The 21,224-nt window shown below is 56.7% G+C and overlaps 2 protein-coding genes and 1 long non-coding RNA gene across 9 annotated transcripts; 2 read left to right on the plus strand and 1 right to left on the minus strand.

Moving 5' to 3' along the window:
* The first annotated feature begins 3,156 nt into the window (after positions 1-3,156).
* Positions 3,157-8,079, plus strand: PLSCR3 (phospholipid scramblase 3). Of its 3 annotated transcripts, none has more exons than XM_077892876.1 (8): positions 3,157-3,622; positions 3,843-4,019; positions 4,313-4,554; positions 4,647-4,689; positions 4,798-4,955; positions 5,290-5,451; positions 6,991-7,152; positions 7,338-8,079. In XM_077892876.1, the coding sequence occupies exons 2-8, from the start codon at positions 4,013-4,015 to the stop codon at positions 7,392-7,394; spliced, it is 831 nt and encodes a 276-aa protein (XP_077749002.1). In that variant the 5' UTR covers positions 3,157-3,622; positions 3,843-4,012; the 3' UTR covers positions 7,395-8,079. The 3 variants fall into 3 exon arrangements, with proteins under 3 accessions (XP_077749002.1, XP_077749001.1, XP_077749000.1); XM_077892875.1 differs by having other exon boundaries at positions 3,163-3,622; positions 3,839-4,019; positions 4,798-5,018; XM_077892874.1 differs by having other exon boundaries at positions 3,163-3,622; positions 4,798-5,018.
* TNK1 (tyrosine kinase non receptor 1) lies at positions 8,038-14,874 on the minus strand. 5 transcript variants are annotated; one of them, XM_077892859.1, is made up of 13 exons: positions 14,736-14,874; positions 13,360-13,538; positions 13,123-13,193; positions 12,807-12,998; positions 12,515-12,670; positions 12,110-12,393; positions 11,611-11,884; positions 10,395-10,489; positions 9,936-10,103; positions 9,619-9,698; positions 9,093-9,391; positions 8,914-9,009; positions 8,038-8,830 (listed from the first exon to the last, which is right to left on the minus strand). In XM_077892859.1, the coding sequence occupies exons 2-13, from the start codon at positions 13,520-13,522 to the stop codon at positions 8,717-8,719; spliced, it is 1,992 nt and encodes a 663-aa protein (XP_077748985.1). In that variant the 5' UTR covers positions 13,523-13,538; positions 14,736-14,874; the 3' UTR covers positions 8,038-8,716. The 5 variants fall into 5 exon arrangements, 4 of the variants coding, with proteins under 4 accessions (XP_077748985.1, XP_077748986.1, XP_077748984.1 ...); XM_077892860.1 differs by having other exon boundaries at positions 9,936-9,983; positions 13,360-13,619; XM_077892858.1 differs by having other exon boundaries at positions 13,360-13,619.
* Positions 12,430-20,035, plus strand: LOC144311025 (uncharacterized). The gene is made up of 2 exons (XR_013376632.1): positions 12,430-14,621; positions 17,548-20,035. It is a non-coding gene; the product is annotated as an uncharacterized LOC144311025 (long non-coding RNA).
* The last annotated feature ends 1,189 nt before the right edge of the window (positions 20,036-21,224 follow it).

Here is a 21,224-nt window from a genome sequence, read left to right on the forward strand (position 1 = left end):
GGGGAGGCAGGTGTGCAGGGCAGTTTTGGGCAGGGTTGCTTCTGAAATGCCTGGGATGCATACAGGCATGTAGCTGGGGAGCTCAGGGAAGATCTGGACTCAGCTGTCCTCAGCACCCCAACTCTAGCCAATCTTTCTTCCCATCTCTTCGCCATAATCGCCCTTGGAAGGATCTCATAAGTCACTAGGGAGTCCTAGTTGCCCGATCCAATGGGTGACTTTCCATCTCGTCTACCCAGTTTAAATCAATGGTTTTCAAATTTTAATGAAAAAAAGTTAGAATATATATATATATATTTAAATGTCAGCCTTGTTACTTTCCATTTCTGTGTATGTTTCATCAAGTGCATATCTGGTTTGTTGGAGGTGAATGCTTAATTTTTCTGACGGTCTGCATTCTAAAAAGTATGACTATTTCTCTAAATGAGAAAAATTTTAGGTAATCTCATGAAGCCCCGTATCTTTACTTACAATCAGCATACTTTTAAACCTAGGATTTCAGGGATCCTTGGGTGGCGCAGCGGTTTGGCGCCTGCCTTTGGCCCAGGGCGCGATCCTGGAGACCCGGGATCGAATCCCACATCGGGCTTCCGGTGCATGGAGCCTGCTTCTCCCTCTGCCTGTGTCTCTGCCTCTCTCTCTCTGTGTGTGACTATCATAAATAAATAAAAATAAATTTAAAAAAATAAATAAATAAACCTAGGATTTCGGGCAGCCCCGGTGGCTCAGCAGTTTAGCGCCGCCTTCGGCCCAGGGCGTGATCCTGGGGTCCTGGGATCGAGTCCCACATTGGGCTCCCTGCGTGGAGCCTGCTTCTCCCTCTGCCTGTGTCTCTGCCTCTCTCTCTCTCTGTGCCTCTCATGAATAAATAAAATATAAAATAAATAAATAAACAAACAAACCTAGGATTTCTATCCCACCCTACTAAGCTCCAGACTCCCGTAGCAGCGACAATGTTGGCAGAATGTTCTGGGGGGGACCTGAAGGATGCGGTGATGTGGAGGGGGAGGGCCGTGTTCCAGACGCAGGCAGGAGCTTTCCAGGCAGCCCTGAAAGCAGAAGAGAGCCCGGTGCATTTGAGACCTGAGAGAATTCCTGGTGGCTGGGCTTGATGGCCAAGAGGGGGCAGTAGTGAAAGATGCGCAAAAGGACGGGCCAAATACTGGATGGCCTTGGGCTGAGGTGTTTGTTAGGCTCTCTTCTGAGGGCAGTGGGCAGCCATGGAAGCATTTATATCCAGGGAGGAGGCACGATTTGAGGTGTATTAGTAAAGCACAATATTTTAGTGAGGACCACAATAGAACCGCAGAGGGAACCTCCAAAGTGGCCCAGAGTGCCAGTGGCAGAGCCAGCACTGAACCCCAGGCTCCAGGCTCCCAGTCCAGGGCTCTTGCTGCATTTCCATCCTTCACCCCAGCCTGTGTGGGACAGGGAACAACCAAGTGGAGGAGACCCCAAAATCCAGAATGGCAACCCTCTCTGTAATGTGATTCCCTAATACCTCAGCTTTGACCCTGCCAGTGGGCAGGGTTCTCGTGGAGCCAGGGTAAATAGGCCTGCTTGGTAACTGTCCCTATTATTACTGCACAGTGCCTCCAGTTCTCAGCAGTCCTGCAACGTAGGGGGAAGTGAAGCCAGCAGAGTTGGAGCAACTTGTTCTAGATCACAGCTGGGGCTGATGTAAGCTGGGATTCCAACTTCTGTCCAACTCCCGAGCTAAGTTCTTTCCTTCTTTTTCTTTTCTTTTTTTTTTTTTTTTAAGATTTTATTTATTTATTTATGAGAATAAATTATTATTATTTATTCATTATTCTGCCTCTCTCTCTCTCTCTCTCTATCATAAACAAATAAGTAAATCTTAAAAAAAAATAAAAATAAAAAAAACAGGACCCTTCTGTATATTCCTATCAAATGCTAACATATAGTAAGTGCTCACTAAATCTTTTTTGAAGAACTGAATTTCTGTATATTTATATGTTTGGGTGGATGCTGGTCCATGGTTTGGGCCACATAGAATCTGAGATACTGCGATGCCTGGATGGCTCAGGGGTTGATCCCAGGGGTCCTGGGATCAAGTCCTGCATTGAGCTCCCTGCAGGGAGCCTGCTTCTCCCTCTGCCTGTGTCTCTGCTTCTGTTTCCCTCATGAATAAGTGAATAAAAAAAAAAAAAGAATCTGAGGTACTGAGGGAAACCAGCAGAGAGGTCAGGCACTTGGGTCTGAAGCACATGATGAGTGAAGCTGTGGGAGCAGGTGACCAGCCCAGAGGAACATGGACATGGGCAAAGGAGCCCCGTACCACCAAATTTGCTTTTTCTTGCATTCATCTTGATGGGTGACGCCTCCACCTGCCTGGTCACCAGACAGGTACCCGAGGTCATCCTGAACTCCTCACCTCCACATCTCACCCCTCAAACAAGTTCTCTATTATTGTCTAGGTGTCCTCCAGGTCTGCCACTTGTGTCTGTACTAATAACACAGCATCCTCTCCTCCTGGCTACCATCAACGACCCAGACCATCGTTCTTCACCTTGCAGCTTAAATGGTTTTTCTAAAACACAAATTTGGCCTTCTTTTTGGGTCTTAAAATCATCTTTCGGGGCAGCCCCGGTGGCTCAGCAGTTTAGCGCCGCCTTCAGCCCAGGGCATGATCTTGGAGATCCGGGATCCAGTCCCACCTCAGGCTCCCTGCATGGAGCCTGCTTCTCCCTCTGCCTGTGTCTCTGCCTCTCTTTGTGTGTGTCTCTCATGAATAAATAAAATATTTTTAAAAAGAAATCCTCTTTCAGTGGGCTCCCTGTGGACCCGGGCGCCAAGTCCCAGCTCCCACCTGCCCTGCGCACACATGGGCTAGCCTCCGTCTGTAAGGTCCTCTCTTGCCCCTCGGCCTGTGGGTCCCAAGGCTCAGGACCGCCTCACCCCTGCGGGCCTCTGCTCGGGACCCAGCAGAAGCGACTCCTCGGGGAGAAGGCTTTCCTGCTAGCCGCGCTCCTCCTCTGCACCCCCCCCAGCCCCACTGCGCGCACACTCATTGTTGACACCGTTTGGCGGCCTGTCACCCACGTGGCCGGGGGCTCCTGCGGGCAGTCCTGTCGTTGCAAGGTGCCCGCGTGGGTGACTGCGACGTCACGGAGAGGAGCCCGCCAGGCAATCCCCCAGGGGACAGAGGGGGAGCTGGGGGCCAGCCCTGGAAGCCAATGAGGGAGAGAAAGGGTGTTCCGCTGCGTCAGCGGGGCCCCGCACCGCCCTCGAGAGGAGGAGCCTGGGGTCCAGCGCAGCGCCAGCTGCCCTCGCTTCCCACCCAGGGACACGGAGCACTCTGTTCCCGGGGACCTGGCGGGGTGGCAGGGCCAGGTCTCCGTCGGCGGCCCGCCCCAGGCCAGCTCCCCCTGATCCCCCGCGGCGGAGCAGAGGCGGCGGGGACGCAAACCGCACCCGACAGCCGGCGGTCAGCGGTCAGCGGCCCCGCAGAGCCGGCTCCCTTTCTGCGCAGGCGCGCCACCCAGGCCGGGAGGGGCGGGGCTCGGACGGGTCGAGGGGCGGGGTCAGACCCCGGGCCCGCCTCCTCCAGCTCCTGTGAGCCACCGAGTGCTGGGCACCCCAGCTATCCCAGGGGCTTCAGGTGAGCGGGGGAGGAGGGGGCGCCGAAGGGTCAGGAGGCCTCCCTGGAGGTCCGGCCGTCGGTCAGGCCGCGGGTCCACCTGCCTTGCCGTCTGTCAACCGCCGCCTCCACGGAAAATGGGAGAACAAAGGGAGGGGGCGGTTCTGGGGCCCCCGAGGGAATCCAGGGTCCCAGGTACCCCGCCCTGCACGCTGACACTTTCGGTTTCTTCCTGAGTCAGAGGCGCCGCCCGAGGGACCCTGGGCCGGCGCGGGCGCAGCTGCCTGTCCGCGTCTGCCTGTCCGTCTTTGTGTCTGCCTCTGTGTCTGTCTGGCTGTGCCCGAACTTGCTTCTACCTCTAAAACTGAGCGTCTGGGACCCCGCCATCCCGTCATCTCTCGCCCCTCTCCCATGGCAGGTAAGTGGGCGCCGCGCTGAGAGTCCCCGTTATCCCCCCCACAGACTGGGGAGCTGGGCATCGAACACATCCTCCGGGAATGTGCTCCGACTGGCTGCGTGGGGCCCCTCCCTTCCTCCCGGGAGCCGCCGCCCTGCTCCCCCGCCCCATCTTGCTCAGCCTCTGCCCATCGCATTCTCCCCCTTCCCTGCAGCCCCGCAGCCCGGCCATGGCCTAAGGGGCGGCGGGGGGGTGGGGGGAGGATGAGGCGGGGGGAAGCTTTCTGATCCCCTCTCTTCCCCTCCCCACCACAGGCTACTTGCCCCCCAAAGGGCACGCCCCTTCACCCCCGCCTCCCTACCCTGTGACCGCTGGGTACCCGGAGCCGGCGCTGCACCCCGGGCCTGGGCAGGTGCCTGTGCCTGTGCCCACCCATGTACCTGCTCCCGCTCCCGGCTTCTCTCTCTTCCCCTCGCCCGGCCCCGCAGCCCCAGGGCCTGCTGCCCCGTTCTTGCCATTGCCGGGGGTGCCTTCTGGCCTCGAATTCCTGGTGCAGGTGAGTGGGAAGGAGGGGACGGGAGCGATGAGGAGGGGACCCTGGCGTCCAGGCCAGCCAGCTAACATTGGCGCCGACCCTACTCTTTCCAGATTGATCAGATCTTGATTCACCAGAAGGCCGAGCGAGTGGAAAGTGAGTGGAAGGAGGAGTAGGTTGGGCCTCATCCCGGGGGCAGAGAGAGAGGGCCCTCGGGCAGGTGCCTGTGCCTGTGCCTGAGCCTCGGCCTGTCACCCCTGGCAGCGCTCCTGGGCTGGGAGACCTGTAACCGGTATGAACTGCGCTCTGGGGCAGGACAGCCCCTGGGTCAGGCAGCGGAGGAGAGCAGCTGCTGTGCGCGTCTGTGCTGCGGCGCCCGGCGGCCCCTGCGTGTGCGCGTGGTGGACCCCGGGGATCGTGAGGTGCTGCGCCTGCTCCGCCCCCTGCACTGTGGCTGCGGCTGCTGCCCCTGCGGCCTCCAGGAGGTGGGCGGGGAGGGCTGGGGCCAGGGAGGGGTTTGGGTGGGCGGCAGGCCGTGATGGGGGGGCCCTTGGGTGGAATCTGGACCACCCAGAATGAGGCGCGGGGTCCAGTGTGGCCCCGGTGGGCGCAGGCAGATGGAACGCGAGGTCAGCGAGGGGAGGTGACAAGGAATGGGAGGTCTTGGCAGGGCAGACGGGTGACAGAGCCCGAGCGGTGAGAGCTTGGGCCAGGGTGCCCTGGCTCGGCAGTCACCCTGTCTGCCTCCCACTCCAGATGGAAGTCCAGGCTCCACCCGGCACTACCATTGGCCACGTGCTACAGACCTGGCATCCCTTCCTCCCCAAGTTCTCCATCCAGGATGCTGACCGCCGCACGGTGCTGCGTGTGGTGGGGCCCTGCTGGACCTGTGGCTGTGGCTCAGACACCAACTTTGAGGTATTGTGAATAAGGGGAGATTCCTGGGACCTTCATCAACCAAGACGGTGGCTTCTGTGAATGAGACAGGATGGCCAACACTAAGGTCCCTGAGGTCATCAGTCTGAATCCACTGTGACTCCTGTCCTGTTTCCAGTGTTCCTTCATTCAGAAAGGGTTGCCCCTGTGGTCTTAAGAAAGGAAAGCTTGGTAAAGAGGGTTTCATCGTAAGGACCAAAGCTGATTGTTACCTGCAGCCCTATGTGGAAGGGGGCAAAAAACCTAGGCTTGATTCAGGGCAAGTCCGCTGTGGGCTGGACCATGTGGCTGCTATGCATGACTTTGTGAGCCTCAGACTCTGGAGTAAACAACAATTTTAATTGCTAACATCCTGTGGCTTGCCCTTCCAACCTATGATCCAGTGATGTATATCCTTGTCAACATGCATTCTATCACCAGCCTGGAGCACCCAAGCGGTGACAGTTTCAGGGTGAGGCCGGGGAAGCGCTTTCATTTCTAGAAGACAAAGGCATATCACAGACACTCGGGTTCTTTAAGGGACCATCAGCAGTGCAGATAAGGGCAAAATAACAGGTGGAAGCCCATGAACTTTCCGAGGCTTTGATGAGGTGTCTGGCCTAAGCCTACTTTTAAAAATCACCTCATCTTGGTAGGTGGGTGGAGGTTCAATGATGGGAAGATCACTGGGTCTTCTGCATGGGAACCCGTAGACTGTGGGGCCCTCCCTTGTACATAATCAGGAAGGGTCCTTATTTGGGGCTCCACTTGGGACCGCAGAGGGCTGGCTGGGAGAGGCCCTGCCTAGCTTGAGACGTGTGGGCAGGAAGTGCCACAGAGCTGTGGGACAGCGGGGGAAGGGCATGGGAAGGGCATAGTTCTAACCACGGAAGAACGAGCCTAGGAAAAGGACCAGGGAATCCTGTGAATCACCACCCACAGCAGCAGGGCCTGTTGCTGCTGGACCCAGAGAGGCCCGTGGAAATCATGGTCCTCACAGGCCACTGACTGCTGCCCTCTCACCCCATAGATGGGTTTGGATCCCCTTTGGATGAAGTTTGCATAACAGATTAGAGGAAAGATTCCTTCCGGGAGCCACAGTCTTCCAGGAGCCTGGTTGGCTGATGGAGCACAATGCCCCCCATCCCCCAGGCCCTTTTGACCAGGCTACTTTGTTCAGGGCACCAACTGTACCAACCATGCCTGGCAAGTACTCTGGTAATGGAAACAAAGCTAGCATGCAGCCATCCACTGTGATGAGTCCATTGTGCTTCCATTTCTCCCACCACTGATGATCAGTTCCCATGTATGGCCTCTCAAGGACAACACAACAGAGTCCAAATTCTGAGTTTTGCTATACACATGCAGCGTGACCTAGGGTAACTCAGTTTCTCCAGGTGTCACATGGAGACCTAAGGCTGTTGGAAGGATTACGTGTACAGACTAGATGGTTCATGTGTGGTGACTGTGGGAGTGGACTGGGAGGCAAGGGAGATCAGTCCATCCCCCCCAGCTGGGTCCTGCACCCTCCCACCCCACCAGGTGAAGACCCCAGATGAATCCCGCAGCCTAGGCCGCATCAGCAAGCAGTGGGGGGGGCTGCTCCAAGAAGCCCTCACAGATGCAGATGACTTCGGCCTGCAGTTCCCTCTGGATTTGGACGTGAGGGTGAAGGCTGTGCTGCTGGGAGCCACATTCCTCATTGTGAGTTGGCTGCCCCGCCTCCCCTCCTGCTACTCTGCTCTCACTCAAGGCTGTGTGTACTCCCTGGCTTCCAGCTCAGAGAGGGTCAGGGACAGACTCTCTGGGGGCTTGCGGTGCCTGCCCTGGGTGGTGAGAGCTGAACTGGGCCAGCCCAGGCATGTGTGTTGATGGCGCCCTCTCTTCAGGACTACATGTTCTTCGAGAAGCAAGGCGGTGCTGGGCCCTCAGCCATCACCAGTTAGAGGCCACCCGGGGTGAGGAGACCATCACCTCAACCAGGACCCCAAGATGGCCACCTGTCCTGGCCCCTCCTCAGAGGCAGCTCTTTCCCTCAATGTACACCGCAAGGGACAGACAGGGATGCCCGAGAGTCTAGGGGCCACAGTGTCCTGCCCCTTACCCTAATTCTCTGGCCTCCTTCACCTTGGCCCCCACAGAAGGGTATGTATGAGAGCCCTTCCCCTGCTACCTCCCAGCACTGTCTCTGGAGATTCCCCAGCACACAGGCATATCAGCTTTCAAACTTTCCCTGCCTTCCCCTTTCTCCCACCCCTCCTAACCTCCCCCCTGCCCGTTCCAGGGTCTCTGCTCCAGACATGGTCCTTGGAATCCAGGGCCCTGGGGTTTGCTGACAGAGCTGGGGTGGGGAAGGGTACACAGCAACCAAAGATGGACTGTGCTCTCCCCCCCGAAATCAGCTTGGCCAATGAGTTCAGCCTCAGACTGTGGGGGGCTCTCCACCTCCCCGTGAACAGCTATAGGGCCTATGCTCCGGTGCCAACTTCCTTCCCCCCCTCAGGCCCTGCCCGCAGCTGGCACTTGCTGCAGCCCCTGTGCCTTACATAAGCACCCCATCCTTCCCTGCCCTAGGAAGGAGACTACATCTTTGTATGTTATATTCATATAAACTTTGTAACTTTTTGGATACTGGAAGATGTATGTAATGGGAGAGAGTAGAAGAGAGCTGGTATGGGAAGAAACCAAGGGATGGATGACGGCTGGGCTGGGTGGGGGCTGGCCTGTTTCATCATCCATGCTGCCAAGACCCAGTGTCCTTGATTTCAAGAGGGCACCTTCATCATCCATTATGGTCCTGGACCAAGCCAGGGCAGTATGGGCCACGAACCCCAAGTCAGTACAGTTGCTTCTAGCATCCAAGATGGCTGCGCCCACAGAGTCCGTGTGGGAGCGGAGGGCAGTTCACAATGGCTGTTCCTGCGGTCCAGCTTGCCCGTTGGCTTGTTCTCTAGCAAGTGGAAGCTTCCTGCGGATGTGATGTGTGGCAGCTCTGTCCCTCCAAGTTCTCTTGGTTCGGAATGTGGTAGGCAGACCAGACTAGATCTTTCTAGGAATCAGCCGAGGGAGCTGGAGCCCTCAGAGGCCCAGGGGCATAAGGGCAGGAGCCACTCGTCAGTGCGCGACCCTGGGCTCCTCCTGTTCCTGCCTAGGGCACCATCTGCCCAGGTGGGACATTCTGCCTCCTGACAGGGCCTGTTCTGGTTCTGCTGGTCCCACGCGGTCAGGCCCTTGATCCAGGCTGGTATCCAACCCCCAGGGGCAGAGCTCAGGGCCGGGCCAGGACATAGCGACTGGCAGCCGAGAGATCCCACTGGTAGTGTTCCAGAATGCGTCGGCAGTCAGCTCGGGAGCGGCTACTCAGATGGAAGAGCTGGTCCACCTGCGGAGGTGGGAGGGAGGGCGGTGGCTGCCAGAGGGCAGGAGCTGGAGGAGTGGGAACCCCAGAGAAGGGCCCGGCCTTACCTTGAGGTTCCGGATGGCAGAAAGCGTGTCTCCCCCGGTGGCCCTCAGCGCGGCCTGGCACTCCTGGTGGGTGACTCCATGCACGCTCAGCTCCACCTACGGGGCACAAAGCCTGGCTCGGCCCACCGCCCTGGCCCGGAGCCCCCTCTGGACACCAGGCCATGTTGGAAAGCCCTCACCTCCATAATCTGCCTCTGCAACTCGGAGTCCAGCGAGAGGCCTCCAGAGGGGACGGTGGCTTTGCTAGCTCCAGATGCTCCCGAGGGGTGACCGTGAGGGGGTTCTCTTTTGGGCCAGGGAGGCCGCTCCCTGGGGGGCTGGCTGGGCTGAGAAGGGCTGCAGGCAAAGGGAGGTCGGGATGGCAGGCCTGGGGGTCCCTGGGGCACAGCTCTGGCATGGCGAAGTTCGGGGGGGCTTGAACCACCCCCTGTGGGGCGGGGGCCCAGGGACAGAACGGACTCCAGACTCTTGGAAATAACTGTACAGTTGAGAGAAAAAGAGCTTGAGAGGAAGCCCGGATGTGGGGCCCTGCCTTCTCCCCTCTCTGTGGGCGACTCTCAGGGTGGCCCCCCGCAAGGGGCCCAGGAAGCTGTGCTGAGCAGACACCAGAGCCCAGGTGGCAGGAGCTGCAGGGCAAGGGCAGAATCGGAGGGTTCTGGATGTACTCAGAGACTGAGAAGGCCAGGTCCCCAGCGCCACACCCACCTTTCATCTTCTGCAGGGGCATGTTCCTTCTCTGGCCCCCAGCTGGAGGTAAATCCCGAAGCTTTGCCTTCCCGCGGTCCCTGGTGCAGGGAGCAATGATCACCGTCACTTTCCACGCCTCCACCCTACCCACCCACAGCAGTGTCCCCTTCCCCAGGGAACTCTGCGGAGCTCTCCCCGGGCAGGCCTAGACCCAGGCAGGAGGCTCCAGCTGGGAGGCAAGTCCTGGCCCCCTCCCTGAGCTCCCCTTCCAAAGCAGTTGCTGGGCTAGCCTCCCCCAGCCCGGCTGTGTCCCCTCAATTCTTTCGGGGGCTCACCCATCTATGTTTCCCTGGCGCCGCTCGCCCTGGGCCGGGGGGAAGACTCTGTGGAGTAGGTGGGGAGCTGGTGAGCCCCCCGAGTCTGCCAGCGTCACTGCTGAGGCTGGGAAGCTCCCCACTTTGAGGGTGCGGCCGTTCTGGCCCTTCCAGGTTGTGGAATCAGGGCTGTGGGAAGAGGGGATAGAGGGGGGCTGGGCTTGGCCCACATTTAACCCACAGAGCTGCATCTGCCTGGAGGAAAGGAAGCTTCCCCCCACCCCCCACCCCTGGAACACAAAAGGGCTCTATGGGCTTGGTGGGCTCCAGTGGGAGTGCTCGCTCAGGGGCCCAGCGGGGAAGATGGGAGGCAGAGGGTCAGGGCTCAAGGAGCTGGGGAACAGCGCATTGGGAGCAGGGGCAGGGAGGCTAGCTGGGAGTCCTCATCCTGCGGACACGCGGGAGGCATGAGGCTCTCACCTGCCCTCGATGATGGTGACAGGGTCACCCGTCTGCATTCTTAGGGCGCCTGGCTCCATGACATCCCTCACACAACGTCCCTCGGGAGGCCAGGCCTGCAGAGACAGTCAGACGGGTAATCTCGTGGGAGCAGGGAAGGAAGGAGAGATGCTTCCCTATGTACCCACCTATCAGACCCACAGCAGTCATGGCCTGTGTCTTGGGCCAAGGGTGGGACTCTGTCCCCCGCCTGTAATCCAGCAGGGGAGGCCTACCTGGAGTCCATGCCACACTGGACACAGCCCAGGGGCCAGAAAGCAATATAGAAGGGGGCCCTGTCAGTATCTAGAACCAAGGGGAGAGTCATCCCATATGCTGCTTGTGCTCCACAAGCAGTTCTGCCACCGGCCAGTGCTTCTGAAATTTTTTTATTTCTTTCCAGCCCCATTGCCTTGACCCTGAGCCAGACATCATTTCCTTCCTGCTTTGCAGCCATCCTCACCTACCTTCTCTTCCCACGTTCAGTGTTCAGTATCCTCCCTCCTGTCCCTTCTTGCACCAAGCCAGAGTGATAGAGCATGTAAAGTTGACTTGTCACTCCCCTGCTCAGAACCCTCCCATGGCTCCCAGGTGCCCTCGAAGTAAAGACTATGCTTCAACAACAGAGGTTAATGATTTACGGGACAGGGCTCTTAGGTCAACTGTTCAAATCTCGACTCCTCTGCTCGCAGTGTGGAGTTAGGCAAACCACTTAAACCTTAACTGCCCCATCTGTAAAGTCCATGTAATAATGGCCTTTCTGGGTTGTGAGAATGAAATGGGTAATTGTGCAAGAAGGATACTCTTAGTACAGTCCGGTCCACAGATCAAGAGCCTGGTGTAAGCTCTGGTTATCTATGGTTCCTTCCATATCCCTCCCTGGGGCATCCCTGAGATCCTGTGCTCTCTGCCCCCCCGGCTGCCCACTGACCTTCTTTACCTCTGCCTGTCAAACACCTGCAGCAGCCTGCTGTGCTGTGTGCCTCCTTCCCTGGCCCAGCCCCAGCTCCTCACCATTCAGCCTGCATCTGTGTACCCCAGCTGCCTCCCTAGGGCTCTGAGCATCCTGCAGATGGAGCCAGAATCTATAGGGCCTTCCCAGACCCCAGCCCAGGAGTATGTTAGTCCTGTGCAAGGGACTGGGGCTAAAAAATGGGGAAATGAGTCTGTGGGTCCATGGGGATGCAGGGGCTCCCACCTCTTGGAGCAGCCCCTCCAGGTTGGAAAAGCTAGGCCGGTCGGCTGGGTGGGGGGCCCAGCAGCGCAAGGCGAGGGCGTAGAGAGCTCTGGAGCAGAGGGGAGGCCGAGGCAGCCGGGCCCGGTCCTGCTCCAGCCGCTGCAGGATGAGGTACGGGGAGAGCCTGGCCCAGGGCTCCTCGCCCCCAGAGAACATCTCCCACAATGTCACCCCAAACATCCACACGTCCGACGCAGAAGAGAAGGCCCCCTGGCGCAGGCTCTCTGGAGCACACCTGCGGAAACGGAGCTGAACCCAGTCCCTCTCCCCCAGCACGTGATTTCCGCGGCGCCACCGCCCTCAGGGACCTCCTTCCTGACCCCTTCCAAAAACCTCGTCCCAGCCTCCCGAGAAGGACCCTAGCTTGCGCGTGTGCCCCTGCACCGCGCGGAGCCGGCCACGGCCCTCCGGATCCGCCCTCCTCCACTCCCATCGCCCCCGGCCCAGGCGGGGCCCTCACCAGGCGTAGGGGATGGGGCGGGGCCCGCCCATGACGTAGCGGCCCCGCGCACCGCGCAGCGGGCGCACCAGCCCGAAGTCGGCCACCTTGACGGTGCGCGGGGATGCCAGCAGCAGGTTGCGCGTGGCCAGGTCACGGTGCACCAGCCCCCGGGCCCCCAGGTACGCCATGGCCCCCGCCAGCTGCCGCAGGAAGAGGCAGAGCAGGGCCACGGGCAGCGGCGGTGTGGGCGGCGGGGCGGTGAGGCGCGCATGCAGGGAGCCCAGCGGCGCCAGCTCCATCACCTGCCGGGAGCCTGGGCCTGAGCGGAGGGTGGGGGGTGGGGTGGGGGAGTCCCCGCTGGGCTCTGGCCGCCTGCCCTCCCGTCGCGCAGCCCCCTGGGAGCCGCTGTCCGGCTGTGCTCACCATCTGCAGAGGCTGGCCCAGGACCAGGCCGTGTAGACGCAGCACGTGTGGGTGCTCCAAGCTCATCATGACTGACACCTCTCGAAGGAAGTCCCCCAGCTCTGTGCCCATGGGGCCTTCAGGACCCACCCGGAGGGACTTGACAGCCACGGGGACCTGGGGTGGGGGGCGCAAAGGATGCTATCTGGTACCCTAGGGAACAGCTATGCAGGCCCAGGGCAGAAGCGGCAGGCAGAACAGGGGGGTAGCTGGCCCCAGCACCCGGGATGAAGGAGGCCCCCCAGATACTCACACTCTGGCCGCTGGGCAGTGTCCATACCCCCCGGTTCACCACTCCAAAGCAGCCAGAGCCCAGCAGCTCCCCTCTGCACACAGCACTGTCTGGGATCAGACACTTGAGCCCCCCTTCCTGCTCAGGGAGGGCTGGGAGGCTGTCTGAAGGTGGGATGGTCTCCTTCTGCTCGGGTGTAAATCCCCCAAGGATCTGAAGCAGGGGTGGGAAATTGAGTGTGTAGAACTCTGTGCACTCCTCCCTGATACTCCGCCCACCCCAATCTGGAGCCTGAGCTGGCCCTTTGAGTCCATCGCCCCCACCCAAAAATGCACACCTTGTACACCCAGTTCTTAGTCTTGAGTCCCGAACGGTGCCTCTTCAGAGCTTCGGCGAGTCTGCGCTGGGCTGGGGAAGGGCAGAACCAGGAGAGTGGGGTTACATGGTGGGTGGTGAGGGAAAGTGGGGGGATGCAGAAGGATTTACAGGCAAGAAGAGGGCTGGTGTGGGGGGTACTTAGGAAGTACCAGGCTGAGGAAGAAGAGACCAGGGCTTGTGGGCAGGGGCCTCTCACCAGGCCGGCCCATGCCAATGCCATCCAGGTCCTCGGGCCTGACAAAGTCGAAGTGCTCTGGCCGGGTAACATTAAGCTCCTCGAGGATGGGTCGGTAAAACTGGGCTAGCTGGATGTCCCGAAGCAGCCGCAGCAGCCACAGCGAGCTCGCCTCAGGGAGCATGTCTGCAGAAGGCTCCCTTGAAGGATGATGCATAGCCCACGGTAAGCACTTGAGACCCCGAGACAACAGAAACACGGCCACCAGCGCCGCCCGCCACCTGTCAGAAACACTCATGTACAGAGGGTGGGACACATTGACAGCCAGGAATCCTGCCACTCACACAAACCCCAGGAAAATGCTCTCCGGACCTGAGACCTACATGCTGTACCCACTGCACACCTGTGACTTTAGCACTCTGCAGACTTCGGTGTGTTCCTCTGCTAACTCTTGATATTTGATGGCACACTGCTCCCATACACCTAGACACCTGGGTACCGCATACCTACCAGAGATGCCCAGATATGCTAACCACACCATACCTCAGCCCTGCAGACACACACGTATACTGCCTCCCACACTGGAAACGCTGCTACACACACACACACACACGCTGAGACCTACAGACATGCTGTGAAAGATGTCTAAGACACCCAGATACATGGCCTTTCAAGTCTGAGACATTCCAGAATGCTGCCATGAAACACCCAGGCTTACTGCCACACAACCGGTGCACTGCCTCCAAGATACACTCCTCCCCATGTCTGAGATGTCAAGGTCCACATGAATGCACAGCACACGAGACAAGTGCACCCTGCGCACACGTGCCTGGACTACGCAGGCCTACTGCTCCTTAGCGCCACTGCCTAGGGTCATTGCCTTTTCTATACCTGAGACAGCAACGCTTGAAATCACATGGGGCAGCTGTGATTGGTGGTTAGGTGCAGGCTGAGCCGGCTCCCAGCCTGTCTACAGAGCCAGGTGCTGTTAGGTGCACACTCCCTTCCACACCCACCTGAGCTCAGCTCCAGGTACCGGCCCCGCCGGCACACCTGACTCACTCGGTCTAACTTGGCTTCCTGGCAACTCCAATCTTTGCTAACTAACTAAGGCCCGGTGCCCCGGGTGCCAGCTGCCTGCGTGACGCTCTCCCTACGCACACCTGGACCCCTCCCTCTCCCCCCACTTTAGTTTAATCAGGCGGAAGGGTTGAGCTCTGGCTTGGGCGCGGAAGGAGGAAGGCCAGGACGCAGGCCGACCCGGGACCGGGACCGCTTGCAAGGTGAGGACGGGAAAGCACGCAAAGGGGGTCGGGAGCGAAGGCGGCCGCAGAAGGGAGAGAGCGGCGGGCGGGGGCGGGGAGGCAGGGGAGACGAACAGGGGCCCGCGGACGTACCTCAAGCGGCGGCTGCCCGGCCAGGCCCGGCCCCTGGCGGCCCCGCTCCCTTGGACCCTCACCTGGCGAAGGCGGAAGCGGCGGTTGCGGAGCCGCCCTGGCCGCCAGCCCTAAATCCCGGGGAGGGTGGGGCCGCAGGCCGGGGGGCGGGGCCGGGGGCGGGGCCTGGCGACAGTCCAGGTGGGCCCGCGCCACGCCCCCTTGCCCCCCTCCCTCCCCCCCGCCTGGCGGGCACTCAGATCTCGCCTGGCCTGCCCTCTTCCGCTCAGCCAGATCGCGAGAACCCGTTCTCCCCTCTTTTCCCTCTCTCCTCCTCCACACCCTCTTTCCTGCCTCTTTCTTTCTTTTTTAGGTTTGTATTTATTTATTCACGAGAGACACAGGCAGAGGGAGAAGCAGGCTCCATGCGGGGAGCCCAACGCGGGACTTATCTTATAGGACCCCGGGGTCACGCCCTGAGCTGGAGGCAGACGCTCACCCGCTGAGCTACCCAGGCGTCCCTCCTGCCTCTTTCAAAGAATCTTTCAGCCCTTCCAGGCTTCCTCCTGGGTGTCCTGTCCCCTGTGACCCCCTCTTACCAAATCTTTCATCTCCCTTGGCCAGAGCCCCACCGCTGAGATGAATAAGCACCAGATTGAGTATGCTGCCCAGGCCCTGGGAATAGAAGGCTAAACAGGACATCGTCCCTGCTCCCTGGCAGGGGAGACAGTACCCTAGCCCTCGTATGGAGGAAGGCTGGGTGGCACAGGACACTCTGAAATGGAGCCAGGACATGGAGGTGTTGCTGATGCAGGAAGTCAGCCCCCAGCCTAGACAGAGTCTCAGATTGGAGCCGTTGTCGGTTCCCGGCTCCCAACATTGGTCCAATGTGCTGCTGCAGGAAGGGATCTTATGGGAATCTCCCCAGGGTAGACCACGTGGGAGATATGAGTGGGCTCCTAAGCCCCATCACCACTTGGTACCTGGCCTTGGTGGTCAAGGACAGCACCCCATGCTTCAGGGCACCCCTCCCCATCACTGGCATTTACCTGGCCTCATTCTGACCCAACCCTCCTTCCCTCACATACACTGCTTCCTTCTGTACACTGCTACCTGGACGGTGGCCACAGGGCAAAGTCCAGAACCTCAGAGAAGGCTCTGAGGAGGAGCATCCCTCTCCCTTTCCCTCAAGGGTCCCAGGGAGGAAGTCACCAGTCTTAGGACATCTGTCCTGTCTCCTTCTGTCCCAAGGAAGGATGTGTGATCTGTCCCCAGAGTCCCTTGGAGGAAAAAGCCTACTCCTTCTTGGTAAACACAAGGGACATTCCAGCACTGATGGGAAATTTTTCATAGTTCACAGTTCTACCTGTTTGGTTTCCTTGCCAATTCTCTTGCCCTCCAATGAGGCCAGTGCATCACACTATTAATTGCTCCCTCCACATCTGTCATCCCTGACAGACTGTGGGCTCCATAGAGTGGGGGCTGGATTTGTATTGGTCATCCTGGTTCTTAGTACCTGGGACAGTGTAGGCAGGTAATAGGTGCAGTGCATATTATTTGTAAAGAAATCTGCTTAGGAGGGATCCCTGGGTGGCTCAGTGGTTTAGTGCCTGCCTTTGGCCCAGGGCATGATCCTGGAGTCCCAGGATCGAGTCCCACATTGGACTCCCTGCATGGAGCCTGCTTCTCCCTCTGCCTGTGTCTCTGCTTCTCTCTCTCTCTATGTCTCTCATGAATAAATAAACAAAATCTTAAAAAAAAAAAAAAAGAAATCTGCTTAGGGGATGCCTGGGTGGCTCAGTCCATGAAGCATCTGCCTTTGGCTCAGGTCATGACCCTGAGGTCCTAGGATCAAGCCCCACATTGGGCTCCCTGCTTGGCAGGGAGTCCGCTTCTCCCTCTCCCTCTGACCCTTCCTTCTGCTCATGTCTTCTCTCTCTCACTCACAAATAAATAAAAATTAAATTAAATAAAGAATCTGCTCAGTGTAATTATCATTCCTCTGTAGGTGATCTGTCTTTTCTCCCTGCTTTTAAGATATCATTGGTCTTTTGTAGTTCTATTGTCAGTTATCTAGGTATCAAATATCTAGGATTCTTTTTTACTTATTCTGATTGGTATATTGTATTTTCTGTATCTATGAATTCATGTCTTTCATCAGTTTTAGAAAATTCTCGGCTAGTATCTTCTCAAATATTATTTTTCCTCCATTCTTTGGTTCTTTTGAGGACTCTGATTAGAAGTATGCTAGACCTTTTCACTCCATCCTCCATGTTATTTAAGCTCTTTTCTGTATCTTTCAATCTATGTGTCACTGTGATGCAATCCACATCATCTCCCTAGGCATATCTTCTAGTTCACCAATTCTTTCTTTGGTTATGTCTGATGTGCTGCTTAATCCATACACTGGGGCAGGGGGTGTTTGTCATTGTATTCATTTGAACATTAAGATACTCTGCATGCTGATATTACTTTATGGAGGTATAATTTTCATTCAGTAAGACGCTCAGATTTAACTGTAGAGCTCAATGCATTTCTTTCTCCTTTTTAAGATTTTTATTTATTTTTTTTGAGAGAGAGAAAGAGCATGAGCAGAGGGAGGGGGAGGGATCCCAGGACCCCAGGAACATGATCTGAGGCAAAGGCAGACACATAGCCACTGAGCCACACAGGCGTCCCTCACATAATGTTTGTAATTCCATTTGGCTTCTTTGATTCAACACCTTTTTGAGATTCGTCTTGGGGTTGTTCAAGTCCTTGGCAGGAATCATATGGCTCCATGAGCTTCTTTGGGGAAGAGCATGTGACATCTGATTTTTCTCTGAATGTCCAGTGTCTTCACAGATCAGGGTGCACTAGAGGTCCTCTCGGAGTTGAACACATGAGTGTAGAGCCCATGAGGATATATGAAGGCAGATGCAGCCAGAGAGGTTGGCAGAAGCCAGACCAAGGCATCAATTCATTCTTCAGCAAGCTTTCACTGCCCCAGGTTCTGGGGACCCAGGCGAACAAGCAGACATGATCCTTGCTCCAGCTGGATTCACTCTACAGGGCCTTGGAGAACATAGTCAGGAGCGTGGACCCTACCTGAAGGCTCTGGTAACCATGGAAAGATTTTAGGAGAGGAGTGGCAGGACTAGCCTGCTGCAGTGACAAGCTGGGAAGAGGGAAGAGAGAAGGAGCAGGGAGCCCAGAGAAGAGGCTCTTCCTATTGGTCCAGGAGAAGGAGGCTGGCCCTGCTTAGGCCTTGGCAACGGGATGGAGAGGAGGTGAAGATAGGGTGCATTATCAACTGGACTCTGGGCCGAGATCCTCTATGCTCCAGCAGGAAACCAAACACAGAGATTTTCCAGCAGGAAACCGGACGCAGAGGCTCAGCCCCACCTTCGTCTTTAGCTTGGAAAAAATCCAGGGAATCAGAGTCCTCTTTATCGCTCCCTTCCTCCCTATTCATTTCATACTTCTGGAGTAAGGTGGGAGGAAGCACGGCCTGAGCACCCTTGGGGAGCACCCCTTCTAAGCTAAGATAGGGCATCCTGCTAACCTAGAGGCCGAGATCGGGCACCAGTCCTACTCTGCCTGCCGTTCGCCAACCTCTACCTTGCCCTGAGGGCTCTGCATCCAAGAAGGATGAGCACATTCACACCACAGAGCCAAGTCTTTCCTCACAGGACAGGGAACCAGAAGGGTAAACAGAGAGGCCCCCTGGTATCTTCCCCATCTATTGCCTTGGGTTTGGGTGGAGGGTTTCCCTCTGCAGAAAACTCTCCTCTCCTATTGGGAGCCAGATTAGTGCCCCCTTAGGTCCTCCTTTCCTGTTCCAGTCCCTGAGATCATGGGGCTTTCCCCTGCCATCTTGCCTATGCCAACCTCTCAACAGGGGAAAGTACCTCTCTCCCTCTGGGCCTTCCTGTGGCTGTTCCCATTGCTTGGAATTCCTCCCACCTTTATCCCAACCTGGCTAAGTGCAGGAAGCCTCTCCCTCGCTGGTCAGGCCCATTCCCCTGAACCCCAAGATCCCTGTGCTTTCCCGTTATTGCACTCATTGCTCTTGTAGAAATTGCCAGTAACTCATCTGTCTCCCCTGCTAGATTCCAAGCTCCAGGCAGAAAAATACTTTATCTTGCCTGGGTATTGCTGTGTCCATTCTGCCCAGTCTAGTCTAGTGTCTAGCTCATGTGATAAGTGCTCAGTAACTTTTGATGAACATATAGGTGAGACTGCATCATGTGGGCTGGGTGAAGCCAATGAGATTTTTTGACATCAGTAGCTCCTTTGCTGGGAGTGATGTGGATGGGAGTGCCCGAACCTCACCATAAGCATTCTCTGGCGAACCCATCCTTACGCCTCTCTCTGTTTGGCCCCACATGGTTGGCTCTTTATAGACCTTTGGGTGAAATCCTCCTGTCCCATCACCCTATGCCCACCCCCCATCTCGTGGGGTCCCATCCTTTCCCAGTTTGGATTTGCCTCGCTAGTTTTTAGAGTCACCAGCCCACCATCCTGTATGTATCTGTTGGTTTGCTTTCCGAAGTGGAAGCACTCCTAAATCCACTCTATTCCTTCAGGCTCACAAAGGAGCCAAGAGCCTTTACAGTGTGGTAGTTTAGACCACACCTTGGGAGGCCAACTGCCTGAGCTGGGACCCCTGTTCATCACTTAGCATCCTGTGAATCTGAGCAAGTTATTTCCCATTTCTGTGCCTCTGTTTCCTCCTTTTCAAGATGCCTCTATTAGGAGTATTTACCTTCACTGTCATTGGAGAACTAACTATGTCCACGAGTGTGGTAGCCAAAGCGGAGGCCAGTGAGTCCCTCGCTTGATAGCCTGGCATTAACACCTATGAATTAACAGCCCTGGTGAAGAGGACTGATCTGGGTAATCAGAGGGATATTGCAGAAAAGATGGTGACTTCCAAGCAAGCTCATACACGACAATGTGGCTCCTGCCTTCCCCCCTCAAACTCCTCACTCTGGGGAAGCCCAGCCACCAAGCCATGAGGACACTCAAGGAGTTCTATGAAGAGGCTCCACATGCCAAGGGACTGAAGCCTCTTGCTAACAGCCAACACCACCCTGCCAGCCATGTGAGTAAGCCATCTTGAAAGATGATCCTCCAGCCCTGGTCCAACCTTAGATTTTTGCAACCCTGAGACATCTGAGTGGCGCCCCTGTGGGAAACTGTGAGCCAGAACCACCCCATTACTGCTCCTCAATTTTGATCTACAGAAACTATGAGATGTGTTTTGTAGGCAATTAAGCCTTGGAATAATTTGATGCACAGCTGTAGCTAACTGATATGGTACATGAGATGCTTGGAAAGATGTCTGACTCATCACTGCCATACATGTTGGCTATCATTAACATTTGTGTTACAGGTAGGAGGATTGAGTCTGAGAATGGTGAGGGACACACAGCTAGGAAGTGGCACGGCCAGTTATGTCATGAGTACAGGCCCTTAAGTGGCAAGCCCTAGGCTCCTTTTTCTATCCCGCTTTTTCAGTTATCTACTGCTGATCAGTAATATCTAGTGGCATAAACCAACCATTTCATCATGCCCCTGGAGCTTGAGAATCTGGAATTCCACCAGGACAAAGTAGGGATAGATTTTCTCTGCTCTACTGGGTCTGAGGCCTTAGTTGGAAAAAGTCAAAGTCTGGACGTGACTTGACAGCTGGGGGCTGTATTGTCGCTCACATGGTGGCAGGAGATGCTGCCTTTTGACCAAAACCGTGGACATGGACTCTCCATGTACCTTGGGCTTCCTCACACTATGGCAACTGGGTTTGTTTCAGAGTGAATATCCCAAGAAGCAGAGGGTAGAAGTCTCCAGTTCCTTTAGGGCTTGGCCTGGGAAGTAGCCCAGTGTTACTTCTACCACATTCAGTTGGTTGGCCAGTGATAGAAGGAAGAACATATGGACCCTACCTCTTGATGGGACACATCTCAAAGAATTTAGGGGCCTTTGTTTAAAACTGCCAGACCCCTAGTAGCCTCTCCTACTTGGTGAAGGGCTCAGTAAAACCAGCACTGCCCTGGCAGGTCACACACTGGTGGATTGGCCTTATGGGCACAGAAAAGACACAAACGCCACCAGCCTCCAACACTGCGTGCTCATGAAGAGCTCACATGAGGAGGGCATATCACAGAACTGCAGAGAAGGGGCTGGAGTTGCCAGGGATACCTCCTGGTGTCTCCATGTTCCAGGCTCTGGGGGAATGAAGATGAAACCTTAGGGAGTAGCTTTCAAGGGTAACACATGGTCTAGAGAGATGATTTTTAAGGACACACCACCATCTGATGTAACAGGTACCACATGAGAGATGTCTAGGGAAGGGACACCCTACTCTGCCTCAGGAGCTCAGAGAAGGCTTCTTGGAAGGGGTGACGTCTGGGCCAAAGAAGGGCATTAGGGTATAAGGAACAAGCCCAGGCAAAGGCAAGGATCCAGGAGCAAACAAAATGTTTAGGCAACTACAAGTGATTCAGTGTGGCTGTGGGGTGGGCAGAG

Source organism: Canis aureus, chromosome 3 (genome assembly GCF_053574225.1).
Source record: "Canis aureus isolate CA01 chromosome 3, VMU_Caureus_v.1.0, whole genome shotgun sequence".
NCBI lineage: Eukaryota > Metazoa > Chordata > Mammalia > Carnivora > Canidae > Canis > Canis aureus.